The sequence below is a fragment of the Rhamphochromis longiceps genome, linkage group LG3 (genome assembly GCF_057381845.1).
Source record: "Rhamphochromis longiceps isolate RC_006_pf linkage group LG3, R_longiceps_female_GT1.1, whole genome shotgun sequence".
In the NCBI taxonomy this organism is placed as follows: domain Eukaryota; kingdom Metazoa; phylum Chordata; class Actinopteri; order Cichliformes; family Cichlidae; genus Rhamphochromis; species Rhamphochromis longiceps.
In genome coordinates, this window is record NC_140559.1 from 34,134,960 (window position 1) to 34,147,089 (window position 12,130).

Sequence of the window (12,130 nt, forward strand, 5' to 3'; positions counted from 1 at the left end):
ATGTATGCCACTGATATCTTGTAGGCATTTCCAAAGTGCTCTTCCAACAGTCTCTTAGCCGTTTGATATCCATGTGTAGGTTCCATATGAAGACAACTCCGTATCAATTCTCGTGGTTGCCCACTTGTGTATTGTTCCATGTAGTACAATCGATCCTTGTCGCTCTCTGTTCTGTCCTCCACACCATGTTCAAAAGCTCGCATGAACAGCCGATACTCTAATGGGTCCCCTTTAAACACAGATATGTTCTGCGGGGGCAACGTAGCTAACTTCTGTTGCTTAGTTAGCGCTTCGACCACATCCTGTAGAGCACTTGGTGTCTGCGATGGCTGGGAGGTAACAGTGTGTGTTTGCTGTGCGTTTTGGAGAATGTTCTTCTTCTGCGCTTGTCTTTCTCGCGTGGGGGATGGGCTATTTGACTGCTGTGAAGTAAATAAATCTCCAACCTTATGCGATGCCACGTAGGAGTTCATTCCATCCCGAGTGGATACGCGACTGGATGCCTTGGATGCACGACTTTCGTATTCCGATAAGATCTTGATCTTTGCCTCATTTGCTGCAAGAGCTGTTTGTATTTCTAGCTCCTCCTTTTCAGCTTGGAGCTTAGCCTCCCTTTCCTCCAGCAAGCGTTTCTGTCTTAAAGACGATGCCTTAATCAATAAGGTAGCTCGCTCCACCTCTGCCTTCATGCGTGTGGACGACACCGATGACGAAGCGCAGGAGCCGCGTTCTGACAATGCCTTATCACTGCGTTTTGAGACAGATGCATTAGATATGCTGTCAGATGGATCCACATCTTCATTGCATTTTTCAGCCTCCACAGCGCGCATGGCCATCTTGTCAATCCAAGCCGAAGCTGTCTCAGCAAAAGCCTTAAAGGAATCAGCCTTAGGTTCAAACCAATTTTCCTGGTCTTTAGTTAAATCCTCCTCCGGCATTTGCTGGAGCACCTCTTTAACATTTGTGTTCAAACCACAAAACTCTCCAAACCGCTCATTAAAATCCTTCATTAACTGTGTTACTTCTGTTAGGCTGGTATCACATTCATTTTCCATCAGCTGGCGCACTTGTTTCACTGTGCCTGTTAATTTGGCTAGCTTGGCCTTCCGTAAATTGATAATACGTTGCAGCCTTTCCTCCATAGCTTTAGGTGTGATTTTCACCGCCCTAGCTTCCAATTCTGCTACTGTGTCTTCTTCTTCGTTGTTCATGCTATTAATTTCCCGAATAGCAACACCAAAATCCTTATTTTATCATCCAAAAATCATGCAGGTTGGCTACCACACAGTTCAGCATCCACCATGACTCAGCAATTTTTCCTCGTGAATTAGCTCCACTTACTCACGTTTGTTGTCGCTGCAGCAGCTCGGGTTTTTTCCTTCTTTAGTCGCGTCAATTACTCCACAACGAGCGGGTTTTCCTACAAAATGTTTAAGCCGTGAGACCAGTTTTCCCGTGATTCACTCGCGTACGTCAGTTTGAAGAGGAAAAAGAACTCCACGGGACTCCGATGTAAAAAGATGTAACAAAAAATTTATTCCACAGTTTTTGCATCTTACAGGAGTGGTCAGGTTTAACTTGTCCTCAACAAAATAACCTACTACGGTAGGAAAACCGTGTGGCTCTGTTCTACCCTGCTGCCCCGTATAGCTTATGCCGTGTTAACTCCTTTTCTCTCTCTCTCCCCCCTCCCGCACCGCATGCACTAATTTGCATACATCCGTGATGGCCGGATTTTACTATAAACACGAGTCTTTAAGGCACATGTATTCATGGTACTACGTAACCTAGTTCCACCATAAACATGCATCTATTTCCTAAAATTATTAATTACACAAACAAGCTTAACAACAGCGAAATATAAATACTAAAACATATGAACTATCTTAACTTGGCTCCCACAGTGGATGTCATTTTAGAGTCACACTTCCTCTATGGGTGGTATGGTGATCCATTAGCTTGCACTGTTGCCCCTGGGATTAAATCCAGCCTGCTGTGTTTCTGTGTGGAGTTTTTAATGTTTTCTCTGTGCTTTGTGCAGTTGGGGTTAGGGGAGGAAGTCATGAGACAGACACACTGTGCAAGAGAGCCAGAGATGACTGCTTGTGGTTTGTGGATTCACCACAAAGTCCGGTTTGAACCTGCAGGACCTGCAGCATGGGCTTTAGAAAGCCAAACTCACAACTAAGGAGAAGTTGTGGGTGTTTCAAAATAATTTTTCTCCATCATTTTACAGACTGTCGGTCTAACATAAGGCTACCACACAGAGACTTTGCAACCACACACTACACAGTAAGTTAAATAATAACTTTGAAAGCATGTGTTTCTCTATTGCTCTTAAAAAATGCCAAATGTAACTTGTTTTAATCAATTAATTTTTCTTCTCCTCAGGACAGTTTCATTTATTTTATGCACCTCACCCAGTCAAGGCTACTTCAGATGATGGTGCCATCCTGCCGTGTCACATGGAGCCAAAGTTAAATGTGGCAGACTGATGGTGGAGTGGTTGAGGCCCGACCTCCACCCAGACCCCAAAAATCGTCTGAGCCTAAATGAATATGTTCATCTTTTATCGGCACAATTGTGAGGTGACAGACATGAAGATCCCATCGTACATCGGGAGGACAGCGTTGTTCACAGAAGGCCTGAAAGAAGGAAACATCTCACTAAGAATCACTAATGTGACACTAGAAGAAATGAAGAAAGATACAGATGTTTCATCCCAAAGTTAAAAAGTCAAACAAGGTTTTCAATTGTCCGTCTGATTGTTGGTGAGTTATACCTAATGCCAAAAAATAGTAAGCAAATTCAGTGCCTCAAATAATTTTGATAAAGGTATTCCAATTTCAGCACCAACTTTTTTGGCCCCATGACTATTGTGTTATAAAATCTTGAACTTTTCTCAGCTAAACACAGGACAACAGAGATGCCACTCAATCCCAAAGATGTAAAAAGTCCTGACTGAACAGATGGTTGGTAAAGGTGAGAAAATGAAAACAACAAAGCAACACCTCGTAGATCAACATGTTTCAGTGTTATTTTTAAATAACAACTGTATAGTAGTGAGGTTTTCACAGTTTTTACTTTATTTGTTTATTTGTGTTTTGTTTTTTCCACACTTTTAAAAAATGAAATAAATTCTGGTTATTATTGTTAGCAGGTAAGTCTGGCACTGTTACATGGATGTATGGTCAGGATCATAAGGATACAGGGTATAATGCTTTATGGACACCTTGATGATTTTTTTTAAATCTAACGGAACACCAAATCTTCATGTCCTGTCTGACGTTACTGTACATCTCATCTCTGATTTTTTCCTGGCAGGTGGTTTGTCTGATCGCAGCCAATGGATTACTTACAAAAAGCTGTTTGGATCTGAATTCATAGACACTCTGATGAAGGAATGGTCAAGTGACACCCAACAAAAGCAGTGATAGACAGTTTCAGTGATGTGGTGTTTCTTGGCACCTGATCAGGAGAAAGGTCATCCTATATCAACTTTACTTTTGACACCTGTAAGATAAGAGTAATAGTGAAGAGGGGGGCAGAAACAGGTTTCTAAGTGCAAACAGGTGGAGAAGCCTGGGATGTTTGTGTAAGATATTCCATTTATGGTAAGCTTTAGTGTTCTTTTCTTTCACATTTGCACAGGTCATTATTCATCTGTTGCTATTTCATTAATGGAGTGGCAACAACATCTACATATATATCATAATAGAGCCCGGGGTTATCAAGGGGGGCAATGAATTGAATTGAATTCCATTTTATTTATATAGCAAATTACAACACATTGGTTTCAGCATCACTTTGAGACAGGATGTTTCTAGTTTTAGAGATATTGTCCAAATGCAAGAAATAAATCCTACATATTTGTTTAATATGTGCATTGAAGTGCATATCCTGGTCAAAAATGATACAGTGAGTCCATTTAATCTCATATATAGAAATCTTAAAAAAAAGAAAAAAAAGAAAAACTATTCCAATCTTGCAGTAGAAGAAAAGGATGACAGAGTGCTCAGTCTTTGTTTTTCAGCATGTGCTGGCAGTGTAGATAACAGCGTGATGATAAACCTGTTCTGCTGCTTCGGAGGGAGCTGACTAATTGAAAAATGTACCTGATCTCATGAGAGTACTCCAGAATTACTTGACTAAGTCAGTCTCTTGCAACCCTTTTCTTTTCACATCTCCAAATCAGAGTGAATATTCATTAATATACTTGTCACGGGTGGGTCTGTTTATAGAACGTGGGCAGATATGAACTTCCCACTAATTTACTCATGATGAACTCACCTCCTGTTTGATATTTGCCTTTTATTTTCCCCACCAGTTTTCAGAAACTGCATTTAAAACTCTTCTTCCATTTTACCATCAAAAGCTTTAAAACACAAAATTAATGCTATGTACTTTCCTAAAAAAAAACAAAAAACTCCCCCACGTGTTTGGCTCAGGCTTCTCCACATAAGAAGAAACAATCCACGTGTCTTGGAACTATCTTGTCAACATGACATCATCACAAAAGTCTCCTTATGAGAAAGCTTTTTTTTTCCCCATTGCGTTGTTTACCTCAAGGAGAAAATGTGTCACATTAAAATCTGTTCTGAAGTATTTTTTCTAGTAGAAGATGAAAGGATGAGACGGCAGGAGACTTTAATGAGAGCAAATATACAAACTAGTTTCACTTTTAAGGGTCGAATTACAATCTCTGAAAACTCCACCTTTAGTCAGCGCTTCCAGACTGCGGACTTTTTCAAATACAATACGGTTCTGCCCCCTAGTGGGCATTTCGATCTAAACCTGTTTACTTTATTTTTCATAACACAGATTCACCTGTGCAAAAAAGAAAAAGAAAAAAATACTAAACCTTGTTCACAATTGACAATAAATCAATAGTCAGTTAAAAGACTGAGTCATCAAAATGTTATTTTTGGCATTTTTTTTCTTTTGTTTTTGTCAAAACCTTACTGGAAAAACTCTTTTAGGCGTGACAATCAGGACTCACCAGAAAGGAGTACATCAGAGGAACAGCTCTGGTAGGAGAGAAAGTTAGAGAGTATCGAATATCTTGTATAAATTATGCAAATGTTCAATTCTTTGCACTCTATTTATGTATGGTGTTGACTGTTTCTTACCTTTATTGCCTCAGTCAGCTTTTACTGGTCTAAAACCAACTGTGATTGTACACAGCTCAAAGGTTAAAGAAACACTGTGAAAAATATCAGATTTCAGTAGGTGGAAAATTCATGCTGGATATCCACACTCATGTGGACTGGGAAATGTGTTGGGAACTAAAGGATTGGTTAATGGAAAAGAAAATGATGAACCTAGTGTGGGCTGAAGTAAAACTGGTGGATCTGCTAAATCTGGCATTATGATATTATTCCAAATTCTAATCAGGCTCAAAATGGCAGTGGGCAGTGAGCACAGGCCCACTAGAGGGCATCAGCCCCTCAACCTGAACTCATAAAGTCTGTTTCTGATTATCTGGTCAGGAAAATTCACACCAGTGTCCTCCTTAAGGGTCATTTGGAGCTCTGGCAGTGCTCGTGCTGTTCAAGCTTCCAGTAAGGAGCAGATACTGGTCGTGCTGATGGGTAAATGACCACATAGCAATGTTCAGTTCTCCTAGAGTCCTAGAGGATATGTCTCCTGGAATTTCCTCCATACTTATGGGACAGTTAAAACCTTCTGGCAGTGGCTCGTATTGATGTGCCAGACAATATTACTTTCAGATACTTTCTATCTGCTTTCGATATTTTTTAATTACACACTGCACACCATGCTAAAAATATGCCGGGAGTTACTTTAAATAGTCTTTTGGGAAATCACCTTGTTGGTTTAAAAATAGCTGATTCTTTGTGAAGCTGTTTGTCATGTCTAGACACAATACTGGTTCATCCCTCGAGTAAGATCCCCTTTTCATGCTTGAATGATTCATAGGTCAGCGTTAAGTTGCTTAAGAGACAAACATTCCTGTAAAAATGGCCACATACAAGAACCGGACTGAAAGTAAGTGAAAAAGCAGCCAGTGTTCAAAGAAAACCATGAAAAACCTGGAAACACTGTATGATTTGCTCCACAACTAAGAGTGTAATTACACTGTAAATCTAATTTCAAGGTGGTTTACTGAAATTGGAGTGAAGATGGCACCTGTGTGTGTAGTTTGCCGTCATCTGTTACCTGTTCTGTTTGTGGTCACTTTGTTTACATCTTTTTTTCTTCAAAAAGGTCTCTACTCTTCTGGTTTATGACTTCTAATCACTTCTAAATATCTGATGTGTCCAAATACCGACCTCACATCATTGCCTCAGATACAGCTGATCGTTTTGATTGTTTTATCAAAATTGTAATTATGCCTTACTTTTAAATAGGTCCATCAGCTTGACCCCCGATGACTTGCTTTCTCCGTTCAATTCAACCTGCTTGGAAATCCTGGATTACATTTCTCCTTTCACAACCAGGAGTCTAAAACCTGAAACCCAGTCTTGGTTGAACAATGCTACCTGATAACTAAGACAGGTGGGTAGAAAACCTGAGCAAAAATGGAAAATGGCAGACTTCAGGTGTCTTTTGATATACTAAGTGAATCTTTGTTAAATCATCAGAAGCCTGTAAGAGCACCAAAGGAAGGTACTTCTCTAAGATCGAATCTATTTATTATTTAATGTTATTTGAAATGTATGCCCATGAAAGAGTTGATTAACCTCACAGTGTGAAGGGTTAACTAAGAGGGATAGAAAGAGTTTCAGACAGGACAGGCTGCTAGGCCTTGGGTGTAGCATTAGTGAAGGTCACAGATGATCTTCTTATGTTCTCTGGCAGTGGACCCATCTCTGTGTGAGATGTGCTTGTCCTGTTAGACCTCAGTGCAGTGTTCATTACTGTTCACCATATTTTATTACATTATTTACCAAGGATATTTGGTATGCAGACAGATATCAAACCACCAACCTATAAACCACCAACCTTCTGATTAGTAGGTGACCTGCTCCATGTTCTGAGCAACAGCCCGCCATATCTATCTGATAGACTTCAATTTGTTTCATGTAAATGGAGTCACACACTAAGGTTAAATATGGAGTTCCACAGGGTTCATATGCTGGGACCAATTCATTTTGCATTATACGTGCTTACCTTAGGCAGTATTATTAGGTGGAATGGCATACATTTTCACTGCTATGCAAATAATACCAGACTTCTTATCTATCCTATATTGAGTTTTCTGTGTTAGCGTCCTGTTAAATCCTGAAACAAACTTAAAATCTCTCTCGTCACATTCAAGGTCTTTAATATTTAGGCCCCATCTTATCATCAGAATCAGAATATTTTTTAACCCCAGGGGAAATTATTTATTATCTTAAAGACCTCATAGAACCATGTCACCCAATAGAGCACTTACCTCTCAGATTGCTTGCTCACTTGTGGTTCTTAGTATATTTAAAAACAGTATGGGAGGCAGAGCCTTCAACCGGGATTACATTTCACATCAGGTAGACTGTTAATCGTCATCATGCTCCTCATGTCCCACATGGCCATTGATGTCTTTCAGTAAGACAACTGAGTCACCAGATGAAGCACCCTTGTGAACCCCACCCAGGTCCCAAGAATGCTGGGTACTTTGAACTTGTTCTAAGCACAAATGAAAGACAGGACCCATTCCCTGATTGAAAGGCACAGGGAACCACTCGCTAGTCCACTGAGAAAATCTTAATGTAGACACAGCATTCTTCTTACTGAGGGCAACTCCAGACTGGTACAAACTCGATCCCCTCTCCAGAAGTCTGATCTGTGCAAAAGGTGAGGCCAACCATATCAGTGTCTCTCCCTATGAGAGAGGTCATTTTCTATGTCCTAATAGCAAGCCTTGAAATCCAGGGATTGGACCACCAGCTCCTCCAGTTGGTAGTGGACCTACAGAAGAGTGGACTGATGTACATTTTCTCACAGGGCACTCTCTATGAAGCTCACTTCCAAGGCCTGGCTCCAGGGTAAGCCCTTAGTAAACCTATCCCAGGCAGTGCTACACAGGTCCCTTGTTTTTTCCTCTCTTATAGAGGTCAATTGAGTTGCTCTTTGTCTGACCCTTCACTGAGGACCAATTTACCTTGAAAGACCCCACCAGTGGGAGAAGCAAACTATCTGGTCAGCATAGCGCCTGGGATCACTTGGGCACACAAACCTCTCCACCGTGGTAATGCTGTTTTTTTAATGTATTAAAATCCACTGTGGTGGTGCATAGAAGCAACAGTAGAAAAACTGTGTTGTTGTCTGAGTATATGCAAACCACATTTACATGAGTGGGTATCAAAATTTTAGGTAGAGCTTTTTGACATTATTCATTGCCCTTATGCAATCTGTGATTGCAAAACAGCACAAACTCCACAAATCGGAATAGAGGAAGACAGTAATTGATAAAAATCAGACAAAGAAATGTCAAAAAACTTTGAAGTACTCTGAACACTGCACTCTATCTAATGTAATTTTATATTTAAAAAAAAAACTCCCCAAAACTCTCAAAAAAGAAAAAAAATAATCAGTTATATATTTTTGATTCAAATTTTAGGAAGGATTAAATATTCTATAACTTCACTTTGATATACTTTATATCTTTATGGTGGAGAATGTAAGTGTTTGACACTTGCAGTTTTAAAAAATAAATTGATGACGTACATCTTGGTCAAGTGACTTTTTCACAGTCAGCACTGAGTTGTGAACAAACCCCCCTGAAACTGTCTGTGGGTCAAACACCTGCCAAGCAGCATGGAGATAACTGCTCTCTGCACTATTATTGGTATGTACTACTGTAAATGTGTGTGTGAAGTCTGTGATTTGTTTCTGTGTGGGCATCTGCTTTTGTTTGATAATAGAGTATTTTATTACAGGTTTTTATAATAGGTACATTACAAAAAGGTACTCTATGCAAGGTACTATATTTCATGTCGATTTATTGTAGATTGATTTAGTTGAAATCAATACAGTACATGTAACTTGTATTTATTAATTTAAAATGTGTAAACTCATCTTATAAATTTTATATGGCATCAATACAGCTACAAACTTATCTGCACAGATGAAAAACCAGATGTTCCAGTGTTCAAAATGAAACCTTGTGGGAGGTAATGCAACTATTTTGTGGGTAGCATGCAGAAGCTGCAAAGGTGTAAAGAGGAAGGAAATGTCAGTGCTGTGGGTTTTAGTATCATGTTTGGTGGCAAGAATACATTTAGTATAAGGTCAGTAAAATTTAATTTGTTTGAGGTAGTGCTTCATCTTTGTTCCAAAATACAGCTGTCAGAGAAAAAAGTAACAACATTTTAAAAAGTTTTCATGTTCATGTTCATTTTTGATTTTCTCAAATAAAAAAGGCAGCCCTTGTTATTATTACTGGGTTTTGAATTTTATTTATTTCTGTTTCCCCACTCAGTAATGTTTCCACGTTTGTTTTTATTTTGTCTATGTCTCTCTTTGTGCTACTTTTCTATATTATTTTAATAGTCCCTTGCTCTATGTGCATTGTCTTTATTTTAACTTGCCTCCTCCTGTGATTAGTGTCACATGTGCTCCCACCAGTTTCCTCTTCCTTAGTCACCTGCCTGTGTGTTTATTTAGTCTCTTTATCCTTTGCTGTCCCTGATCTGTTACAAGTTCTGGGTTTTCCTCAAGCTTCCGAGTTTTATGGTGCTAGCTTCCTGCTGTATATCTACACCATCACCTTTAATTAGCTTTTTTAATGCAACACACAACTAAAAAAAACAAACAATTATCAGCAGTAAAACTCATAAAAATTTCTCAAATGAAGTGGGCAGTTACAATTGTTCATGGAAAAACAGCACAGCAAAAATGTTATACTATAGTCGGGAGTTATACTATATAAATCCATATATCCATTTGAATTCAATTGTGAGGAGTCCCCTGCCAGTGTTTCCTTGGATGCATAGGGTGGCCAGACTAAACTGTGCCCACCTCATTGTTCTGCCCTTAAATACAGCTCTGTAAACACAACTAACTTGTCTCACCTCTCTGTTTCTTTCAGCCACTCTGAGAATATTTCCCAACAGATCTCAGTTCTTCCTGTATGAGTCTGTTACACTGAGCTGTGGAGAGCATGAAAACTCTCCTGACTGGACAATAAAGAGAAACACATCTATAAAAACAAATCATGAGTGTTCCAAACACTGGGGTTCAAAAAATGAGTCACACTGCTTCCTTCAAGATGCTTACCCCTCAGACAGTGGGTTGTACTGGTGTGATTCTGGAGCTGGAGCGTGCACTGAAGCTGTCAACATCACTGTTACTGGTGAGTTTATACAAACTACAGAGGATTACCATTAAATTCAACAGGAAAAAAGCATTTAAACCATTTAATAACAGCCATATATAGTCTGTGATGTTTATATTGTTTCATCTATTAGCTAGTTACACTAATGGGCTTGTTACAAAACGTGCCACCAAAGTCACACTTTATGGTTTAAGGTATAAAGTATGTATTTACTTTACTATGTAATTGAAAATACTCTTCCAAAAAATTCCCTATTGATTACAATAGATAGATAGTGTTTGAAAAGTGAATACTTGAAAAAGAAAAGCAATTAAATATTTGCTAAAATTGTGAAAGTTGAAATAATTAGCTAATAGTACAATATGATATGTATTGATATTGAGCAATATGATATTGCTCATCTTGTAACCGGAAGGTTGCCGGTTCAATCCACAGCTCTGTCCCGGTCGTTGTGTCCTTGGGCAAGACACTTCACCTACCGCCTACTGGTGTTAGCCAGAGGGGCCGATGGCGCAATATGGCAGCCTCGCTTCTGCCAGTCTGCCCCAGGGCAGCTGTGGCTACAACTGTAGCTTGTCTCCACCAGTGTGTGAATGTGAGAGTGAATGAATAGTGGAATTGTAAAGCGCTTTGGGTGCCTAGAAAACCGCTATATGAATGCAATCTATTATAATTATTACGTTATGGTATGAATAAAAATGTTAGTTAGCTCAGTTATTAAGCTAAAAGTACAGGCAGCATTTAAAATAGTATAGGTCAAATAATTATTTTCCAGGGGAAATTGGTTACTAAGTATATTGAAATTAAAAGCTTTTAAAAGCATTATCATCTTGAAGTGGTTGAAATGAATTCCTTCAAACGTGAAAGGTGTTGAGGTTGAAGAAAGGCATTTTTCTTTTAGCCCATATGATTGGAATATGTCTTGGCTTACGCAAGAAGCTCTATGAAAGTTTTGGCTCCACCTCTGCTGCATGAATTTCTTTTTTCAAAAGTGCACCTTTAAAGCTCTAAATATTTATTTTTTCATATAGGAGGTAAAGTGATTCTGGAGAGTCCGGTCCATCATCTGCAGGAGGGCGATGCCGTCACTCTGCATTGCACATATAGGGAGACTTCTTTATCCAACCTCACAGCTGAATTTTATAAAGATAACCTCCTCATTGGGCACAGCTCTACGGGAGTCATGACTATCCCAAAGATTTCAAAGTCTGATGAAGGTTCCTACAAGTGTAATGTCTCTGGTACTGGAGAATCACCATACAGCTGGCTGTCTGTCAGAGGTGAGATGATGTTAGGACTTTTAAGCAAATATTTCAGATGTGCTCTCTCTACTAAGCTCAGCTAAAAGCCAACCACATAGCTATTGCTGTATTTGTATCGAGACCAAACTATATCTTTCTTTATTTCCTGTGTTGAAGGTGGGCAGCCTGAACCTTTTCACTCCCCTCTTCTGCATGACTCACTTCCTGTGTTGAGGGTTTCTGTCTCTCTGGCCGTGGTGATGGTGCTGCTGCTGTGAATCTACAGCAGCCACAAAGATCAGTTTGTTTCTCAAACATTTGAAGAATTTATTTTGAAATGAAATTAAAGAAATTGTAATGGCTAACATGTTCATTTGTTCCTCTGAGCTCTTAGAGTATTTTGTCAAAATACTTCATTGACCATTCTGCTGCCAAAAAATACTCACTGTTCACTAATGCTAAAATGACTCACGCAAAAGATATGAGTGCACTTTATAATACAGCTTCAGATCTTTTTTAGTTAGATTTAAAGTTGCCTTTGTGCTTTGTTATATGATAGTTCTTAACCTTTATGTCATGTGTAACTGTTGTTGTAGCCTGATTTCTTGTGATC

The 12,130-nt window shown here is 39.2% G+C and overlaps 1 protein-coding gene across 1 annotated transcript; it reads left to right on the forward strand.

The window, feature by feature from the left end:
- The first annotated feature begins 8,757 nt into the window (after positions 1 to 8,757).
- LOC146674226 (low affinity immunoglobulin gamma Fc region receptor III-B-like) lies at positions 8,758 to 11,795 on the forward strand. Its single transcript, XM_085395193.1, has 4 exons — positions 8,758 to 8,788; positions 10,031 to 10,294; positions 11,308 to 11,556; positions 11,695 to 11,795. Exons 1-4 carry the CDS (start codon positions 8,758 to 8,760, stop codon positions 11,793 to 11,795), a joined length of 645 nt encoding a protein of 214 aa, XP_085251319.1.
- Positions 11,796 to 12,130: the final 335 nt, after the last annotated feature.